This window comes from Lacerta agilis, chromosome 1 (genome assembly GCF_009819535.1).
Source record: "Lacerta agilis isolate rLacAgi1 chromosome 1, rLacAgi1.pri, whole genome shotgun sequence".
Taxonomy (NCBI): domain Eukaryota; kingdom Metazoa; phylum Chordata; class Lepidosauria; order Squamata; family Lacertidae; genus Lacerta; species Lacerta agilis.
The window spans coordinates 122,358,642-122,381,527 of NC_046312.1; the positions used below are offsets into that span (position 1 = coordinate 122,358,642).

Genomic DNA, 22,886 nt, shown 5'->3' on the forward strand with positions numbered 1-22,886 from the left:
CCTGCAAATGCACATGTGGGTGGTGGCAGCTGAATGTTTTCCATCCCCACTTCCTTCTGGTCCATCACCATAGGCATCACAATCTTGCTCATTTACTATGATGGGCAAAATATGAGTTTGGCCGATGAACCATAAGAAATTAAGGCACACACCCCTATTGCTGTTAAAACTATATCTACTGTACATACACACCTTCCCCTTTATACATGAACAAGGCAGTCATTGGAGCTAAAAATCAGCCATTACATCTAGCTGAATCCTCAGCCAGAGTTCCTTAGAACAAAAGCTGCAAGCTTTATTTATTTTTTAATTGTTTAAAATGTAGTTAGCTATTTATACCCTGCTCTTCAAAAGAATTAACTCTTTGGAGGAAAGCAAACCACGTGAACAAGTTTGAAGTAATTTACATAGTTTTTAGTAAGCAGGACATAGCTGGATAATACAATTCCCTCCTTGGTTAAGGTGATTTCCTGTGGTTCTATTAACAGCCTAATACTAAGAGCAACCAAGCTACAGATACAAAATACATCTAATGGAGAGGGTTTCTTAAAAAAGCAAATCAAGAGTTGACATTTTTTTCCTTTAATGGTAATCTGAATCCCCATCTGAACTGGAAGTAAAGCTCATGCACTAGAACAAGAGATAGAAAACTGTCACCAGTGGGAAAGGGGCTCCCTGTGCTGCCTCCTTTCACTTCTCTACAGAGGAATACTTGATGCATTGTGAGCACATTAATAAACAGCAGCATTTACTCTGCAGTTTCACTCCTAGGAGACAGCTCTGTAATTTGCTGCTGTCAATAATATATTAATCACAAGGGGGTTGTAATGACATTTCACATTTGGCACAATATTTTCTTAAAACTGATTTGGGAGAAGGGATTGTGTTAGAGGCAGAGTCAAATGATGGCAACAGACAGCTTATCTAAAACATCCCAATTTTTGCACTACATGAGTCACAACAAAGAAGTGGGAAGGGGAAACTAACATTGTAAAACAAAAAGAGTGCCTTCATCAGTGCCATTGTTACATATATAAATCCTTCACAGTGTATGCTTAGTTCCACAGGATGGGACAGGGCCAATCTACACCACTTTACTCTGTTTTGTGCTGAATTGACTGATACAATATGCAGCTGATCTACCATTTCTGTGGAGAAAACATCTGGGAACTGTGTTTCATTCTGCATTGTTAAAGAATTCAGATTCAACAGTGAACAAAAAGGTGATTCTCATAAACACAACACTGAATTCTTCTTCAGAGAGGCTAAGTGGACCGTGTCATACCTTGTATCATGACTCAGGGCCCTGGCCCTTAATCCTCATGGACACTGAGGACATGTTGGACCAGGAAATAATTTGTCCTCAGAACCAGCCTTTGACAACATTAGAGGACCCTATGATACCAGTGCCTTCCTAGGTTGCCACAATGCTATCCTCAAAATGCAAGGACTCCAGGTTGGAGATCATAGTAGAAATATGCCCTCCTCTATGCCACAGAGTCCACCATTTCCTAAATAGACTAGATCCGCTTATCAGGAGTGGAGCTTAGCTGCTCAGGGGAACCACGGTCCTATCTGAGGTTCAGTCGGGGCTTTGCTATACACAGAAGCGACATTCAACACAAAAGCCTCTATTTTACTAATCTACAACTAATGTCTACAACTACTGCCACATATACATTGTTTACATTGCAAAATGGAATGTTTTTAATCTTGGTGAATCAGTGCATAGTGTATGAGTGACAATATATTTGTGATTTGATTTTAATTTATAAATACTGACAATGCTAACTTACACATTTAATTTGTGTTTTTAAATGTTTTTAAATGTTTTTTTTTATGAAATACCTCCATGTTTGAAAATTTATATCCTAGATCTTAGATCAAAATGTTGATATCAAAGATAGCTAGCTAGGCACATGCTGGCTGCATGGGATGAGGTTAAGAACACAACAAGCAGGAAGAAAGGTTAAAGGCAAAACAGGCAACACATGCTTCAAATCCAAACATGGGATGGAGTCCAAATAACAGTGATGAGAGCAATTATCTTCCAGCTTATACTCTCTTCACTCCACCACCACACCTGCCTATGGTCCTATCCCTGCAACTTAGATTTTCCTCTTTTTTTAGGATGCAATACCCACCCCCCTGAAATGTATCTGTATGTGTTGTGATACAAATTTAGGATTGCATAAAGATGAGTACCTCTGCCACTGATAGAAGCACTGACCTGAGAGAGAGGGCATTCTTTGGCTAACGTGCTCTGATTCATCTCTTTGAGCAACTCCTTTAAGGCATTGCGGACTGTGGCATGGTTCCACTGCTCTGCTGGCAAGTCTTCCAGCTTTGAACAACTGTGAAAACAGAGAACAGAAGACTAAAACAGATGGAAAACATCACCTGCAAGGATCGCTGCTCTTTACATGCAAGAGCTATAAAGCTCTGTGGCGCAAGACACAAGTTAGAATCCCATGCTTGTGTCTTTCAGTTTTTTAATGTGAGCATTCCCTCCCATGGTGTAGCTATTTCCCCCAGCTACATTCTGAACTGAATAGAATTGAGCAACGATAACTGAATGCAGGACTGTAGCCTGAACTTGGAACAATTACTTATCACATTCCCTACCTCTGATTGAAACTAGCTCTCTGCCATTGTGCTTTCAGCAAAAGGCAACATGACTCAAGTCTTACAGTCCAAATTCTAGCTCTGAATTTCTGAATGTCTAAGAAACAGCAAAAGGATTTATTTGACTGATATAATGTGCTAAGTATTTGATCAGGCCTTGAGGAACTATTAAACTGGGAACTGTTTAGAGGAAAAGCTCTTTAAATGATTGACTGAGCTTGTCTGTACTCCAATATCATATCAAAACAGTTAGAATATTGGCCAGGAAGAGCTGCCAGGTGAGCCACTCTTCCTGCATTTTGTTTTGCATTTCAACAAAAGCCCAGAAATTAATGAAGACAGGATGTGCTAATCTCAGTAGTAATGCTGTGATCGGCAGAGCAGCTCAGAGGAGGGCAGATGCTCAGAAATACCCACCTTTGTAATTGAATTTTCAATGTCACAACATGATAGACATCTTGTAACATGTCAGCAACTGTAGCATCAGGTGTATCTGTTACATAACTGAGCGGAAGAGGATTCCACTTCCCGAGTTTGATTATACCTGAAATGAAAGAATGGAGCACACAAATGAATGTATATTTGCAGTTTACCAAGTCATCCAATTATTTGTACAGGGAGTTGAGGCTTACTATGATATTGGGCTGGTTTGCATATAATGCTAACTGTGCATGAGCTGGAACAAGCCAGAGTGAAGCCCTGGGCTCGTGCATCAGCTTCTCCCCCTCCTGCCTGGTCAGGAGAAATTTAGTTAGTTAGTTAGTTAGTTAATCTGTATACCGCTCTTCATGTGTAGATCCATCGATCCCTGCAATGTTCACTTCCATTTTCAAAGTATCCTGGCCTGTCATTACAAACAAACCAAAGATTAAAGTTTCAAACAAAATCTGGCTAGTTAAACAAGCAAATTTCAAAAGCCATGGTTTGAAGAGGGCTAGTTTAGAAACTGGCCAAAGTTTATGTTAAACCACTGTCTCTAGTTCATGTGCAATGCTAAGCCAGGATACTTCAAAACTGAAAGTAAATGCTGCAGAAGTCTTTCTTCCCCAGCCATGTGGGACAAAGAGGGAAGGGGATATACATGAGCCCAAGATTTTGATTACGCTAGTTCTACCTCATACACATAACAGTGTGTTATCTGTGAGCCTGTCCATAGAAGTTTCCTTCTTCCAATTAGTTACAGACCTTACCCCACACATCTCACTTACCCACTTAGGTCTGGAGAGTCTAACATGTCTAAAGTGATATCGTGATTTTTCCTCTTCAAGAAATCGGGATATCACTTTAGACATGTTAAACTCTCTAGACTTAAGTGGGTAAAAGAAAAATGTGTGTATAACAATGCCATCAGAAACAGCCACAAACTCAAGTACTGGTCCCTGCTGCTCCAGTACCAATTCTGCTTCATGTCTCTGTTAATCAGAGACAGACCAGTGCAAGCTGGGAGCAGTAGCCTTATTCAACCCAATGGGAGTCAATCTGCCTCACAACCAGGAAAAAAAAAATGAAAGCATCCCAGTTGTGATGGCCAGCACTAAGGTTCTGGGGAGAGATCAGAAAAATGTTAATAGTTCAGGAATGTTTTTACTCACTCCTGTATAAAACTGGAACAAAAGGTTGCTAATTATGACATTTCAGAAACAACAAAATTAAGAAGAACAAAACTGGGATTTAGTTCAGCACATCCCATTGACATAGAAGGCTAAATTAACAGACACTTCATAACAAAATGCTTTGGAATAAACTCCCTGGTATTCGAGGGTCAAAACACTCCTGGAAGGACTGCCAAGGAGAAGAGAAACAAGTATCTCTTGCTTGACATAAAGTGTTTAAAACAGGCATAAAGAGAACAAAAACATTAAAATCATGCCACTGTTCCAGTACTAAGGTTTCACAATCTGGTGCTGAATATGCTATAGTATAAATAGTGCCTAGACTCTGATCCTGCACAATAACACACAAAACTCATTCACAATACCGTATGTCTTCTGAGCTGGCTCTTTATACCATATTCCATTTGCCAACATAAACCCTGCTTTTCTCAAAGGGCATCATTTCCTAGCACAGCACTTATTCACATACAGGTGAAAGAATCCTCAAACTGGCTGTTAGCTTCTCTTCCTACCCACCACCCAAAAAACAGCCAGCACAGTGCCACTTGCAAATGTTCCATATTGAGCTACTTAGAGGACCAAAAAAAGGTGATACAAGAGCCCTTTCTACTTATATGAAACACTTGTCACTGAGAACCCTCAAGTGCTTTCATACCTAATTTTCCCAAGTACATTGTTTACACTATGAGACCGAGGAAGATCTGCCAAGCAAATCAGAAAGCCATCTTGGTGAGTATGGACATGTGCTCTGTACATGTTAAAGGTCTGGACTACAGACAATTATAGCATTTTCATAACTCAACATGACTGTGGAAGAAAGTCCTTTGTATCTTGTTAGGGCAGTAAGAAATACATAAAACACAACTGTAATAATTTAATACATGTATATGCTTCATTTATGACTGCTAAGGGTCTATACCGGGGTAGGCAACCTAAGGCACAGGGGCCAGATGCGGCCCAATCGTCTTCTCAATCCAGCCCACGGACGGTCCAGGAATCAGCATGTTTTTACATGAGTAGAATGTGTCCTTTTATTTAAAATGTGTCTCTGGGTTATTTGTGGGGCCTGCCTGGTGTTTTTACATGAGTAGAATGTGTGCTTGTATTTAAAATGCATCTCTGGGTTATTTGTGGGGCATAGGAATTCATTCATTACGTCCCCCCCCAAAAAATATAGTCCAGCCCACCACATGGTCTGAGGGACAGTGGACCGGCCCACGGCTGGAAAAGGTTGCTGACCCCTGGTCTATACGATTATCATCATCATCATGCATTTCATTTCTATAGCCTACCGCTTTAAATTTTTAAGGAAAAAAATCTCAACATGGTTCACAACCTACATTGAAACATCAAATAAAACAACCCAGAATAAAACATTACTGAAGAAAGTCAAATACAAAGTATATGTTCAAAGCAGCATAATTAACAGGGAACTAAAATATTATCTTAAAGATTACATAATAAAGCATTACTAAAGAGGTCAACTATGGAGAGCACATTTAGTGCAGCAAACTTAACCAAAAAATCATCTTAAAGATTTCAAAAGAAAACATTACTAAAGAAAGTCAAATATAAAATGCACATTTAAAATAGCATGATTAGCAAAAGAATAAAATATTATCCTAAGCATAGATTACAGAGTACTTTCTTATTCTACTAGGTAATAATCAAGCAAGATGAATATATTTTAATAAAGATGAATGTTTGGGGGGGGAGGGAAATGGACCTGACCAAAGATCAAGAAATTATAGTATTGTCTGCCACCTATCTAATGATCCCTTAGCAACACACTTGGATATCTGAAGGGAATATTACCTAGTAAAGGTCTTTTAAAGATGTACCCACCCTCAACTGGTGCATGACCAACAAGAATATGGAGAATAGTAGATGAAGGGCCCTGCATAAGCAGGGTAGAGAGGATCTCCAGAATGGGATGCTGGGGGGAGAGGGGGAAGTTTCCAGGTAAGAGCTGGGAGGGTACACTCTTCTGTGTGTGGAATAAGGGTTAATATATAATTGTGATTGAGGGCCTTGTATTTATTTTATTTTATAGCTTCTTTTTATTTTCTTATTTTTTCTTATTCTTGCTTCTTTCTTATTTATTTTGTCCAGATTTGTCTTTTATTGTACTTTATTTTGAAAACTTTTAATAAAAAATTATTTTTAAAAAAGAATATGGGACATAGCCTATATAACCAAATTAATAAATAGGATAGGACAAGTGCATAGATAAAGTGAAGGTTTCAATTTCTTATTGGAATTATAAAGTTCAGCTTCAAATAAATTCATATACTTTACTGGGTAAAATATAGGTTTGATCTTGACTTTTGAAACAATAACAGATTCTGTAATAAAAGCGTACACTACATTTAAAATGAGATAGAACCAAGTGAGTGACATATCTATGCACTTGTTACATTATATATGTCAACTAATTGACTTCCTAATTATTCAAGCTATTTTACTTTTTATGTTTGCTAGTTTGCTAGTATATGCAACACAATCTTTTAAAAAGTTCTACAAAGATTCAAAAAACTGTAGTGCTGGAAGACACCTGACTTCCTATATTTAAAATACATAGTGCATTATTATCATGTGGATAATAATATATAGAGCCTCTGTGGTTATATGACTCAATAGGCTTTTCTCTCAAGTCAATAAAATGAATTTCTGTGGCAATATTATCCATAAAGTTTAAAGCAACAACACTGGGGGGGAAACAAGCAGTGAAAGTTTCAGAACTAAGAGCTGTTTTATGAAATTAGCACAAAAGCAATGCAGAAGACATAATGCTAGTTTCTGTTGCTACCAGTGCTTTTCCTCTTTTCCTTACAAATGAAGAAGAAATTGTATTGGCTAACAGTACAGAAACACAGGTGTTACCATAACGCTCAGTGCTTTTTGCACATTAACACCTGCTCCAAGTCCTCTCTCTTTGTTACAGTACTGAAAATGCATACTATTCCTTCAGCCAGTGCTATGTGATTAGTGATTAGCTCACTGATTTTCAGTCCTGGTTTACAGGCTTTCCTTGCAGAACTTTTTAAGTATTTGACAGACCTTTCAAGTGCTCACAAGAAGAGCGAGAAAAAATATGAGGGTTAGGAATGTTTCCCCCCACACCCTATAACCTTTTCAGGCACAAATAACCCTTGCTTTTGGGAAGAGGCAGTCATCAACAGGAGGCATCACCTGCTCGAGTCAGAAAAGGACTTGCTAGTCCTCTTCTTTACTAGAAGTTATGCTTCATAGGTTTCTTGTATCATGGGACAATAGTTTACTTGGCCCTGGAAGGCTAAGGAAAGTACAAATCCATGCTCTCTGGCAGGAAATCATGTTCCTGAACAGGGGGATCTCCAGTTAAGCAGAGAGCTGTGAAGGCTTTGCCCATACCTAATAAGCCCTCCTTCTTACTAGGGAACCCCTCCAACTCTCCAATGTAAGACTTTTTAGTACTTCTGAAGTGGGTAAGGAACTGGCAAGAAGAACAGCAGCAAACTCCATTGCAAGGAAGACAAACTCCAAGTGACCAGGCACAACTTGCAATGGAGAGAGGCCGTTTCAACTTGAGATGTTCATATTCCAAACTCCATTCATTCAAACTTTACTCCTATCACTACATGTGATGTGATGTGTGTGCTTGCTTGCATATTTTGGTCCAAATGCATACTTAAACCTGTAAGAATTACGAAATTAAGCTAGCCTTAAAGCTGGTTTTCAGCCAGTCTGCTATATGCTGTTTCAGTTGATACACCAAGATTGTGTAGCTCCCTTACTCATGAGACCTGATTTGCCTCATCTTTACTGAGATTCTAGCATGCTGTAAATACCTTTTTGTTTTGCAAGCCTTTTGATCGAATTTATTTTCTGCCATTCTCTGTAGATCTGATTGATGAACAGTATACTGTAATGTTGATTCTCCATTCTGGATTTACCGGTATTTTGCTTACAAGTTATTTTTCAAATTTTGTGGCTAGCTGCCTTTGGGGTTTCTTATGGAATTGAAAGACAGGGTACAAATATTTTAATTAAATAAATACAAATAAAATACCTGCTTTCATGACCTATATAAAGAACAGTCTGAAATTAGAATAGCAGTATCAGCATACTCAAGCAACAGATACAAGTTTATCAATGAATTTCAAACACTTCTTAATCAGCACACGCCACTCATTACTGCAAATGATTCTCATAAAATAGCAGACGATCGCATGTCCTCAGTCTAAGACTTTATCTTAGCAGAAGAATATACAAGTGTATTTTAGCGTATCTTTCCATTTCAAATTTGAAAGATAAGCAGATTGTATCCTACAGTTGTACAACTTTAGGGTAGTCTACTCTGTTTTAAACTTTTGCTTAAGTCATAGTAGTACACTTCATTTTAAGTGTTCCCATTGATTATGTTGTTATGTTTCCCTTGCAAAAGTAGCATATCTGTGAAAGTTCTTAAGATTAATATTAAATTCTCTTTGGGGAACTAACTTTTGAATGTGTTTGCTGTAAAATGGAATTCATAAATAAATAAATAAATAAAATGTGGAACAGTAAGTGCAGCATTCAATTACATGGCTCTTACTTTAGATATGCTACAAAAGAAGATTATGCTTTCTGTAATAACCTGAACACCCTAAAATGTGTTGTTGCTTCTATAAATAATGTAGAAAGGATACTCTGTAGTTGATCTGCTTTGTAAGGTTTTATTTTGACATCTTTAAGATAAGCCAGCTTCTCCCAAGCATGAGAAAGGAAACCACTCCACACTGAGCTCCGTGCTCAGCCTCCTCCCAATGATGCAACGTCACGTCACATGCCAGGGCCCCCCAATCTTAGGTGTAAGATAGCACCTCTGATTCTAATAGAATCACATGTCAACAATATAACCAGCAGCCACTACATGGCAGTACTACACCAAATGGTACAAAAACTAACTAATGCTCATTATATCAGTTAAAGTGCTCACAGTTCTAGCAGGTTGATTACATACATACATAGCAAATAATAAAACTACACTACCTGGCTCAGGTGTTGCTGATCAGGAAAGCAAGGGTTAGTATCAACTCGCTTCACCTACATTCATGAACTGCCACAAAGGTTCTCGCTGCACTTAAAGTGCCACTAGTTCTCAGCAAGGCACCCGATACAGTTTAGCACTTGTGTAGCTACTGAATGAATGCTATGAAGTATCTGCACTTGTGTAATTCTGCATATGGCACTGTCTGCGTGATAAGCAGTGCCAGCTCAATATATTTTGCTGCCTGAGGCAAAGGACAAGATGGCAGCCTCCCCCAGCACATGCAAAGGCCAATTTCACTGGTAGTTGAATCTTACTGCAATACTGGTGAAAGTAGGACAGTATCTTCTACTGTACTTTAGGGCAGCAGGCTACCATAGGAGGTACCAGGCGGGCTACATGGCACTCGTAGCTCTGTCCCCTCTCTGCACCTCAGCATCTGCCACCAGAGGCAGCTGCCTCACTCTGCCTTATCATAGGGCCCGTCCTGATGATAAGGTTAGAATAGATGGCAGGGTTTTACTTCAACAATGCTTTGCTGTTCCAAAGGGCTTTGGAACAGAGGATCTCAAAACACTTTAACAACATTAATTAATTAAACCTCATAATATCTCTCCAAGGAAAGCATTATGCTCACCAACACATTGATTTATGATTATGTTTATTGTGTGTTGCAAATTACTATGTTAATGTCAATACAAAAGGAGCCATCCCCACCCCACATTCACCACATAAGCCTCAGGTCTACTGTAATAAATAATTTAGTGGACAAACAGGAATAAACAATGTGATAACAGTGACATATGCACCTACAAATCACCTGGAAACCCACACATAGTGAATTATACTTTAACCAATGTGCTTGACTCAGAGGCTTCAATTTATGAACAGAACAGAAGGGTGACCTTCAGTTACAGGATAAGTATTTAGCATTCATTTCCTGGATACATTTAGCTTTGTTGGACTGGGAACTTTGGTTCTCTTCCAATCATTAAATTGCTATTCGAACGCAGGAGTCGGCAATCTAAGGCCCATGGGCCACAAGCGGCCCACGGGGGTCGTTTAACCGACCCACAAGCAGCCCCTGAACTGAGCCGCCCACTTGGCAAGTCCCCCTGCGCTGCACTAAACCAGCACAGCATGGCGCAGGGACTCTCTTCCGCAGCACCAGAAATCGCGTCTGCACGCAAGTGCACGCAAGATCCGGTCCACAGAGGGATCTCCGCTGGAGTGAACCAGCCCTGGCAAGGTAAAACCTGCCAACCCCTGTTCTAAAGTATACATTTATATATCTAGGTTCAATGTTATTGAGTAGAACTTAAGTTCTAAGAATTAAAAACAAGTCATTCTCCAGCTAGAACCATCAGTTTTATTATGAACTGGGCCCTTCACTTGGTTAAGCATCCCAAACAAAACATTTGTTTTTTGTCTTCTAAAAGAATTCTATCTGAGTTCATTTCTGATCAAAATTTCAAGATAGAATTGCTGCCAAATTGGCTAAAGATTGCTTGTGACAAGATATGTTGGCATGTCAAGATATCATGTTATAAACTTTAGAAGAGATTTAAATACAAACAATAAGCAAAGGGCTTGCCATATTGCTCAAACTGGTCAGTGCAACTACAAAATAGTTTCTTTCTCTGTCTTTTCTCTTTTATTAATGGATCACAATTTAAATAATGACACACATAGATACAGGCCAGCAGGCAGCTCATGTGCTAAAGGGAAGTATTACAGACACATTTGCAGGTCATAATCAAAGCAGCAAATGTTAAGATGATGTTTATCATGATTGTAATAGTGCAGAGGGGTGTGTGCATGCATAGGCATGTGATTCTCCTTTGACACCTCCTCCCTTCCTATTGTAAACAATGAGCCTTGAGCAGAACCAAAGCCTTGTCCTCCTAGACAACTTTGTCAGTCCATGAAAGGGAGGTTCTGTTGTAAATTCTGAGGAATAGTCTGATTGTGGTCTCACTGACTTTCCACTTCAAAGAAATGTCCTAATATAGCTGTTACCCCTAGGTACCAAGAAGAAAGGTATAGAAAAAATGGCTCAGCTATGCAGGCTGCAATGTCTCTATGCCATTAACAAAGTGGACTATTCCCACAATCCCACACAAATTGACCCATGAGCTGAATGAACAGACCGCCGTAATCTCCACTCAATTCTTGTAATCTCCACAAAGGAATGGGAATGGGAAGTGCTTAACATTGCTGCTTTTATCTTTCACAGAGTTGCACTGATATATGGCTTACATTGCAATCAAATATGCATTTAGCCAATAGTAAACTCAATGGTACTTACTCCTGAGTAGGCATGTATATAAGATTGCATTATTTTCCTCCATCCCCTTCAACCAATGTATAATAATATAAACTATCAGTCTCAGTTCAGTGCCATGTAACTTTATATAGAAGTTTTGTGTTTTGTTGCATGAAGATTAGTCTCATGTAATAGATGCCACTTCACATTTGGGAAATATTATGAAAGAGCCCTAACTCAGAGATTATATTAAATTAATCTAATATAAGTAACTAGACTGAATTAATAAAAACTCTATGAAGAGAACACAATTAGTCCAAGAATTAAATAAAGCTTTCTGAAGCTGATTATTTTAGGAGCAGTTATTTAATTTCAAAGGTTTTTTCCCAAATAACAGTCAAAATATTGGCCCAGATATAGAGGCAACACAATTGATATTTCAGGCTCTATTTTGAGACTTGGGTTACATGGAACAATCTCACCACTTTTAAAAGAATCACACTGGTTTCCCAAGCATTTCTGAGCACAATTCAAAATGTTGGTATTTGACTATAAAGCTGTACAGAGTTTGAAACCAGGACACCTCAAGGATCCCCTTTTCCAATATGATTCCACCCATTATGCAAGGTACCACTACCTGTGGAGGTTAGCTAGCCAATGACAGTAAAGCAAGCCTTCTCCATGGCGGCACCCTATCTTTGGAAGGCTCCATATTGTTCCATATACTCATTTCCTACTCCTGAGTTCATGCAAATATAAATTATATTATTCAACCTGGTTTTAAAAATTCGTAATGTATCTTTCTTTATTGGTTGCCATTTGAGAATTTGAGGTTAGGCAAATTGATTTTATCTCTTTTAAATTGTATACAAGGTTTAAATGCCTTGTTGCACTTTTTAATGCCTTCCTGGTGTTTTATTTTGCAGGCTGAAATCCTACTCCACTAATACTGATGATGCTAGAGACACTGGAGGAAGATTAGAAAGCAGCACAGTTGCCTCCTTACCAGCCTCCACTGGTGGGGGGTGCAGTCCACTGAGGTGAAAGTCTAACCACTACACAAGTGGGTAGCAAGCTACTGTTGGTAGTCCTCCCACCAACAATAACCTACGCAAAGCCCCATAATCGGTTATTTGGGGACAGGGTGCCAGAGGCTTTGGATCTGTAGGCTCTGAAGCCTTATGGATCCGCACAAGGGCTTCAGCTGTGCCCATCCTGGAGCTGGAACCACAAAAATTGGCATAAAACCATCCCTCTAACTTCTGCTCTACTGGCAGGAGGAGGACAGGGATTTGGATGCAGTGTGATGACTCCACTGCTATGATTGTCACTGGCCCCAGTTAGGATTACTCTGTTAATATTTACTTTTAGTATTTTTAAGCCACCTCAAAAACATTTTTTTTTCAAAATGGCAGGATAAAATATAATTAATTAATTAATTAAACAAAAACTATTGTTAAAATGTGCGTTTAATTTAAACTAAATACATTTTAATGGTTCCATGTAGCAATTCATATGCACTTTAGGTCAGGAAATATGTAAGAACATAAGAAGGGGCCTGCTGGATCAGGTCAATGCCCTTTCTACTGCGGCATCCAGTTCTCACAATAGCCAACCAGATGCCTGTAGGAAGCGCCAAAGCATTTGAAGTACAAATGGTAAATTTCATTAAAATGTATCATTGAAATCAATCTTTTCTAAATAATGGTTGAAAATTGCTAGTAAAATAAGAGATGGATATGGATGCCCCTGGGGAACGGGCCGTGGAAAGGAAAAGTTTAAGCTCTGGTATAAAGAGGGAGATCTTTGCTCTAACTCACATATGGATCTGGTCTTCATCTAGCTTAAAAAGCGAACACCAAAATTCCAACTCTGGAAGGGGCAAGATTCAGTGACAAAGAAACAAGCAGAATCTGTTTGGTTAATTTTAATAAGCAATATTCCAAATTGAATTGGCTGCCATTCAAAAAAAAGTACTTCTTTAAAATGCTTTAAAACTACAACTTCATGACATATAAATTAAACATACATACACACACCCCTTACCCTCCAAGGAGCCAAGGTAATCACTTCTAACAGGAAGGCATATGTTGAAGAAAAATACTAAAGAAGGAGACTTCATTGCTCCAAAATCCCGAAGGACATTTTTTTTCTTCTTTTGCTCATATGCAACTGAACTCAGATGTTAATACAATCAATCCAAGGAATTTGTGAGAAATGTCTCCATGCAATGTAGAATGGATGAGATGGGCAATGCATCCATTAACAACATACTTGGAGTGATAACAAAAGGGGGGGGAGAGAATTCTGGAGATATGAATGAGCAGCCATTCTTTCTGGCTATAGCAGAGGGACAGATGGGACTGCAGAGCCTCTACATCAGCTGTGCTGAGAGACCAGGACCTTTTTGATCCTCTGTTCCTTGAACTCTTTTCATTCCAGCTGGTCGTTACAAGACCTACATTTAAGAACTAGTGTCTCAGTTTGCTTTGTCCTCCTCCCTCCCGTCATTCAAATAGCCCAGTATTGATGAAGTCAACTACTGTATTTGAGCTTTATGAACAAAGCACTGTTTGGCTTCTCTTCAGTCATTCACAAAAATCCTGCAAACCCAATTGTGAAGCTACTCCTTATCTACAATGGAGTTTCAGGGTGAAAGAAATTGCATATTGCATTTGTTGTTGCAACAAGTTCTTCACACTTACCTTCAGTCACTCCCTACAGAAAGAGTTAGCAAAAACCCACCCTAAAACTTGTATCCTAAAAATGTATCATAAGCAAAATAAATGTGATTGTACAAACCACTATACCTGCCTTTGTGATGCCTTGCACCGCTTATCCATAAGCAATCATGTGGTCCCATTTTAAGGTTTGTGGAATATTTTATGCTGCTGTTTAGAATGCATGAATAAATGCTCTATTCTTCATATGAGAGTTACAGAGGTGGTCTCCCTCAAATTTTAGAAAGCCAGGCATTGCAGTGTACTGACATCATATGACATCATAAAGTCACATGACTTTTAAAGTCCATAATGACTTTTCCCTCTATAATCATCTTGTTAAGAAATTAAACAAAGTGAATCAAAGCTGCCTATTTATGAACTATTTGAAAGTCTTCTGCTAAATACTTGCATTTTTTAAACGTCCGAGATACTACTCTACTTGTTTTGCTGAACATGGGCCTTTAGACCCACACAATAATTCAGTTTTCTGGGGACTGTGAGAGGTGGAGAGTCTGTACAAAAGGACAATCACAAGACTACTTTACACACCACACGTATAAGTGTACACCTAAAGAATACAAAGCTGAAAACAGAAATCATGTTTTAATAAGCTGTGTTCTATAGATACATTTCAATAAATCAGGAGCCGAATAATCACATCCGTAGCCCCATCACTAATACAGAACAGGGCAAAGGGGTTTGGATTGCAGGGTTGGGGCTCACCCACACTTCTACTTATCCCATGCCTAGAAATTGCTGGTCCGAGTGGTTTTCCACTTAACCCATGCTTTCTAGGGACAGTCCAGGTGATTTTCCCCCTGCCCCACTCCCTTCCCAGGAAAACCTGATCTTTACCTCTAAATTGGAACAAATTTTATTATGGCATAAACTTTTGTGGACTAGAGTCCACTTCACCAGATGCATGTTTTTTTAAACCAGAATCTCAAAATGCTTCACAAATAATGTTTTTCAATGCCACTCTTATAAGACATTATTTTCCCCAGTGTGAGACCAACCTTTTCCCATACTATCAAGTGTACAAAGATATTTAAAGTAGTAAGCCTTAAGTTTATCTTAAAATTCTAAGTCATCCAACTATTTTTAAGCAATCTGTCAGGGAAATGCGTTTTAAATATGCATGTATTTAATATACTAATCTGGTGTTCAGCACAAGATCAACATGAGAAATCACTCATCCCCCCCCCAAAAAAAGAGCTGTAGTACCTATTGTTATGATCAAATACACAAGGTTAATTTCATGGATTATATCAGAAATTTATTAGTATTAGTATTGTAATTTTAAACGGATTACCCACTTGACACCTTCCATCCAGGGTGCATTATTACAAATATCAATTAATGCATCAGTTTGCAGGGGTAGTGGGTAGTGGTAAGTGTTTTTTTAAACATGCTTGCAGGGGCGTAGCAAGGTAAATTGGTACCTGGGGGCAAAAAAAAAAATTGTCACACACACACACACCCCGGCATGGGAAGGTCAGGTGGTACCCGGTGCGGAAAATTTCTTGTCAGCCCCCCCATTGATTCCCCCCCCCCCCGCACAAATGGTTTTACGTTATTTCATATTTTCTTACAAAGGAATAATAACAAGTAATAATAATAAAAAACAATAATTAAAAATTATTAATAATTAAAAAACAATAATTAAATAATTAAACAATAATTAAATTACCTCCTAAGAACATCTCAAAATCAAATTAAAGTCTAATTAGATGGCTTTCCACAGGGTTAGGGTTGGGAACAGTAAGTGTTCTCTGAACTGAAATTTCAGCCTTCATGACATAGGATAACAGCCAAGTGAACAGCTATTTTGGTGGAGGAGGGTCAAGATATTAACCGATATGCATGAAATTTCATATATAGCTATACAATCCCTAGTATAGTACGATAAGACCTTTGGAGCAGGCATTTAAAAAAAAATTGTTCCTTGATCATTTTTCACCCCCTCCATTATGGAACACAGGGCAGACCGTCCCCCGCCCCCCCCCCCTTGCTAAGCCCCTGCATGCTTGTCAATAAATTTCATAGAAGTCAGTTGGGCAGACTTTGCAAAAAAATGTGATTAAGTTTATAGTAAGAACCCTACCCAACATACAGATGAGTATATGTTATAAATATATAGTGAGTGAACTATATACTGTATTGCTACAGCAGAGAAGCCAAGTGAAAAAGAAAAGCATAGGTTAATTGCCTGTCAGTTGCTCTGCTTTAAGCTGCCCAAACACAAATACAAGAGGCCTGCAACCTACACAGGGGTTACATGGGGATGGGGTCATGTGCAAAGGCAAAATTGCTGTCAGAAGGACCCCTGGAACCACCCCCACATGACTATCCCTTTTTTTTTTTGCTGAGCTCTGAGGTTGCAGAAGGCCTCTGGAAGACTCACAGGAGCATCCCACAGCCTTCAAGAAGTTTATGCGACCTTCCCAGTGCCCAGTAAGCAAGGTCGAGGAGAGTTTAAAAACTCTGCAGTAGGAAAACCCAGTACAGAAAGAGCTTTTTAAGCCCTCCACCTTCCTTACCAAACTCTGGGAAGGTCACGCAAGATCTTTGACAGCCCCCTCCAACTGTTTCCCTCAGCTCTCCATTTATTTATTTATGTATTTTTCCACCACCGGTACAAAGCTACAATCACGTAAGTCAATCACACGTGAATTGCAGGTTTATTGTGAGTCTATAATCCTATACACACTTATCTGGCTGGGATCAAGTTCCACTGAAGTCAATGCAGCTCGCTTCTAAATAGGATTGCAGTGCGAATTACTTATACTACTCAGGTATATATATGCAGGATGGGGGTGGGATTTCTTAGTTGAGAAAACTTTATAATTATTAAATAATAAATTCAACTTAAGTATTGTCTTTTACATATTTTTTAAAAGGCCCAAAATTGTCTAAGCTGTGTACATATATTAGAAGATAAGAGAGTTCCTACCAGCAGGGTCACAGTCTAATAAACACACAATCCAAAAGGAAAAGGGAATGGGGAAGGAGAGAGGCACAAGCACTGAAGCAGCTGCTCCTTTGCTGGCCAATGGTTGGGACTATAACAAGGATCTTGTAAACAGCACATGAATAATCAAAGTTACCTCAACAGGAATTTATTTTAACATTACAAACTGATTTTATGATAAAGAAAAAGTCGCAACTTAAAATTTTCTCTTCTATACTAACAAATACATAGGTGTCAAGTATAATCTTGCAGTAAAATAGATACAAGGACACCTGCAACATTCAATGAGGCTGAATGGGAACTTATGAGATTGTTTATAAATGGCTCTATGATTTTTTCCTGAAATTATTTTCTATCTTTGTTTGACCATCAGCAACTCTGGTTGTGCTGGAAAACAGAAGTGGGTGTATGTGCTATTGAAGAGTGACTGAGTGTTTTTAAACCATTACTTGACTAGACAGGGTGTTAATAAAGGTGACTTTTCAATCAGTGTTCATTTGATACTAAAATGAAAACAGTATAAACAAAAATAAATGGATTTAACAACAGTACCCTTGTTGATCTTGGGGGGGGGGGTGGATCCCTGCTCTATCAACTGCTTGCATTACATGGTTGACACTTGAGATATAATTTCCAGAGAGCAAAGTTTATTATGGTAAGAGCTTTCATAGACTAGAATTCATTTGCATCTGATGAAGTGAACTCTAACAAAGTTATGTCATAAGCTTTCATGGATTAGTCTTTTAGATGCTACTTGAGATAGAATTTCATTATCCACACTCCAGTCGTAGTGTTATCATGTAAATAAAAATGACTGCAGTATGCCGAAGCACTCACACATTTTTTTCCAGACTCATTCTCAATCTCTCAGATTCTCTTTACTGTACATAAAAAATTATCCAAAGACACTGAGCTCTTTGCTATCACTAGATCGGGGTGGGGTGGGGGAGTTGTGGCTCTCCAGCTGTTGTCGAACTCTAATGACCCCAGACAGCATGACCAATTATCAGGTATATAGAAGCTGTAGTCCAAGAACATCTGGAGGGACCCAGGCTCCCCATTCCTGAGCTGGATTGTAAGAAACTCTGGTTCCAATGCCAGTTCAGGACATTTTTCCTAAGCAGCTATAAGAGGATGAAAAGGAAGATTATGTGAAGTTTAACCCTTCACCCTAACACTGGGAGGAATGAGAATATAACAAAGACATACAAAATAATCTAAGAAATAAAATATACAAATGTAGCCCCATGGAAACATTTCATGGTTTATTTTGCTCCTTTCTTCTTATATTATTACATTACAACCTCTCTTCCTCCTCCCTAACTATTAAAATGGGGAAAATGAATGGAAAATCTGGTATATCAAAATACAATGTTTCCTTCTGTTTCTTAATTTTAATTTTAAAATATTGCCTTTCTATTTATAAATGTGAATGCATAAAAAACCCACACAGTTAGGGAAAAGTAAACCAGGGCATAATGAAGATGCATTAATCCTCTTTCAGCTTCCTTCTTTACCCCACACCTAACTCCAGTTCCAGTGAAGGAAATCTGCATTGGAAATGGACATCCAAGTGTTGATCTCTTTAGCTGGATCAGGAACAGGCTAAAACTGGATGCATATCTAAATATGCATCCAAGCAGATATGTCTATCCATTGAAAAAACTGTAATGTGATTAAGAGAGCATTTGCACTCAAATGCACATTGGGGTGTGTATCCAATTTATGCCCTCTCACTTCTGATCTACCCATGTCCTTGAAAGCCTGATTCTACATGCAGAGCTTCATGGACCAGAGTACACAGCTCCATGGACAACCACTGCAGCCCCTCTTCTCAGGGGAGAAGCAGGGGGTTTATTATGTATTCAGTGTGTACCCTGCAAGATGTTCTCAACAGCTGTATGTACTACTCGCATATACAGGGTGAGTCTTTTAAAAGAGGCTCCGTGGAACATGTGTACTCTGTATCCACGGGGCCTCTTTTAAATGACTCATCCTATATAACCTTTGTATGTGACAGCCTGCATGAAAGTAGATAATGATAGTTCCTATTCAGATGTGTCTTCCATCCAGCAATTTCATAATATGTGAAGCAGGCTCAGTGGCAGAGCTTCATGCTCCGGCACCGGGGGGGGGGGGGGCGGAGAGCAGGCAGGGGCAGGGCTAGCACGCGTCCCGGGGGTGTGACGCGCCACCCACAGGGTCGTGGCAGGCGTCCTGGGGGCATGGCGCGTCGCCCGCAGGGGTGTGGCACACCGCCTGCGGGGGCGTGGCTCCCAGCGTAGGGGGCAGCCGTGATGGCACCCCACTGGGATCGTGCTGCCAGGGGAGGGGCACTCCCCCCGCACTCCTCTTCCTCCACCACTGAGCAGACTTCCCTACAGAAATAGACGCAATTGCTTGGGACAGCAAAAACTCTTCACTGAGTCATTTAAATCCACATTTTAATTTCTACCTAGATAGAAACATCAGACACCTGACCTTAAACATTCCCATTAGTACTGTCTGAATAGCTATATTATCCTTTACCTGCAGCCAAGTAAAACAAAAATCAGGACACCCCTCCAGGAGGTGAAGGTGCCAGTCTCACTCACACTGCCAAGCCCACCACAACTTCCCACCTAACTATTGTATCCTCTCCCTTGCACCATTCAAATTCTATCTATTGAGACATCTAAACTGTGCCAATGTAGACATTTCCGGTCAGTGGCGATAGCTCAGAGGTAATGTAGGAATATAGGAAAAGCCTTATACTGTGTCAGACCATTGGTCCATCTCATTCAGTATTGTCTACCTTGACTGGCAGGGGCCCTCCAGAATTTCAGACTAATATCTTGCCCACCCCCATCTGCAGATGACAAGGACTGACACAAACATGTACTCGGTTACTGAAAACCTTTCGCCACTACATTCATAAATACCAGATATTGGTGAAAATCAACATGGGAATATTGTTGACCTCATGTTCTGCTTGTAAACTTCCCAGAGAGGTGTTTGGCACTGGCCTACCAGAGAACTGCCTTCTGGGAAAGTTTGAGACATGCAGTTTGCTTATGACCACAAACCAAGTATCAAAACTGAAATATATTCCCTTCTTAACCCAGCAGCTCAGTCATTTCACCTGAGTTTCGATTCTCTCAACTCCACACCACATTCAAAAAAAGGTACTGAAATTTTGAAAGGCATTTATCCATGGAAAAAAATAGCATACAGTCCATTTACAGATAGATGGTGAGTTGGAAAGTCAGATTACATGGTAAGCAAATTCTGCAGAAACCCACAGCAGCTGACTGTGTAGATGCTTTGCAGAGGATGCCTAGAAGTAAAGTGTTTTTTAAAGTGTGATAAGGTGGCAACTACTAAAGTTAGGCCCCAGAATAAAATGTAGAACCTAGCCTTACCTCCGAGTATTTTTTTTTTTAAGTCACTCCAATGTGTGTAGAAGCATCTGGATTAACACAGAGCAGTCTCTGGACCATGACAGATACAAAATATGGAAGCCAAGAAAATAAATGTTTAACCTGTTAGCCTAGCTACTGTTTCCTAAGGATGAAACAGGCAGTAGTCTATTTGAGTAAATCTCTCTTCCTCCACATGAGTTCCCATATACTTCCCCTAGTGAAATGCTCAGCAAGTGTGTGGGTCAGTGAATGAAGCTGCATGCCTCCATAAAGCACCCTTTCCTGGGATCTCCTTCCCTTTGTAGATGCCAAGAATGATGCCTTGGCTGCTTAATTCAGTATGTTCCACATGTTAGCTCACAACATGTTAAGCAACTGTGTTAACCAAGATGGATAGTGCTGTCAAAGAGGAAGCTGGTTCAGCATGACAGAAGCAGTGGGATATAGTGACCTTTATATTCAAAAAGAAATGTCCTTAAAATGGCATGAAGTGGTTCTTTTAAAACACTTTTCTTGCTTTTTAATGTTTGGTAACTGAGTGCAACATTGCTAGACTATTGCTACACATACGCTTTATTTCCAGTTAAACCCTTAAGCTCGCTCATAAAGCTGATGATGATTCATATTCTTTATCACACTGCTTTGATTTTTTTTTAATCATTCAAAATTATGTTTTATTAGTAGTCCATTTTCCAGAATAGCTAGATTTTATTGACAACCAAAACTCTTACAGAATAAATCCAAATTTGTCAGGTGCAATTTTAAAGTAAATAATGAAAATACTAGTTTGTGCCCCAAAACTATTTAAAAACCACTTGTGGCCCAAGTCTAACCAGCTTTGCTAAGCAGCAATTCCTACTGAATTAAGTGAAATTAATTTGCAAGTAAACATGCTTAGAATCACAGCCTTAAATTAGTATAACTGTGCAAACCATCCAAATTACAGTATTTATCAAAAAAAGCAAAGACCAATGATTTTTCATGACTCAAGAAGTATCACTCCACTCCTTTATAAAGAATCTACTAAAATGCAGAGATAAATAATTTCAGCAACTTCTTCTTTTTAGGGTGGGGTGATGCTGGTTAGGGCTTCAACATTTCAGCTGAAATCCTAAAAAGTAGAGTAAGTCCCATTGGGAAAAAATGGGACTTGGCGCCAAATAAAAATGTAAAGGATTGTACTGTTAAATGATTAATCATTTAGATTATTGAATCAACAGTACCTATGGTCTACAAAAAAGGTACTGTGCATAAATTGGGTAGCAGACTTAATATATATATATATATATATATATATATATATATATATATGTACTTCTAAAGCTACAGATTAAAATAAACATTCTCCCTTTTCTCACTCATGGAAAGCAATGTCTTTTCTAATAGGATGCTAGCTATAATACGCATATACACATATACATCATCTAAAAACTAAGTATGCTTCTTGTCATTGTTTTCACTCATTCAATTTATGTAAATTTAATCAGTAATCAGGGACGCGGGTGGTGCTGTGCGTTAAAACACAGAGCCTAGGGCTTGCCAATCAGAAGGTCGGCGGTTCAAATCCCCATGACAGGGTGAGCTCCCGTTGTTCAGTCCCTGCTCTTGCCAACCTAGCGGTTCGAAAGCACATGAAAAAGTGCAAGTAGATTAATAGGTACCACTCCAGTGGGAAGGTAAACAGCATTTCCGTGCGCTACTCTGGTTCGCCAGAAGCAGCTTAGTCATGCTGGCCACGTGACCCGGAAGCTGTATGCCGGCTCCCTCGGCCAGTAAAGTGAAATAAGCGCCGCAACCCCTGAGTCGTCCGCAATTGGACCTAACGGTCAGGGGTCCCTTTACCTTTACCTAATCAGTAATCAACTAAAGCTCATGTGAACAACCAAGATTTCTTTAACTGGGTGACAGATATTGGGGGGGGGGAGGAAGGAAGGAAGAAAAAGAAAGAAAGAAAGAAAGAAAGACATCTAAAATTGTAAAGGAATGTTCAGCTTCTCTTCAGGTAAATGCAAATGCTAAAAACAAAAGGCACGTCAAGCTGCATAACACATAGGGTTCAAAATATTCATTTGTTACAACAATTCTGGTTCTGGACTGTAAGTTTAAAAGTTTGGCTTTGTTTTTTAATCATTTTTTCCTTCATAGAAAGGTCGCTCAAATCTAGTATTTTTATAATCTAAATCTAACCAGACAACTAAAGTAGATTTCCTTAATTTGTCTCACTGTTAGGAAACAATTAGCTATAAAATTTCTGTTGGAGGAAGAAATTAATGTTG

The 22,886-nt window shown here is 39.1% G+C and overlaps 1 protein-coding gene across 2 annotated transcripts in view; it reads right to left on the minus strand.

The window, feature by feature from the left end:
- Window positions 1-22,886, minus strand: part of SATB2 (SATB homeobox 2) — a 120,047-nt gene that overhangs the window by 70,991 nt on the left and 26,170 nt on the right. For both annotated transcript variants that reach the window (XM_033169283.1, XM_033169293.1), the window contains exons 4-5: window positions 3,043-3,169; window positions 2,231-2,354 (exon numbers count right to left, since the gene is read on the minus strand). In XM_033169283.1, coding sequence (XP_033025174.1) covers window positions 2,231-2,354; window positions 3,043-3,169 — 251 coding nt within the window. The remainder of the gene's footprint in view (window positions 1-2,230; window positions 2,355-3,042; window positions 3,170-22,886) is intronic.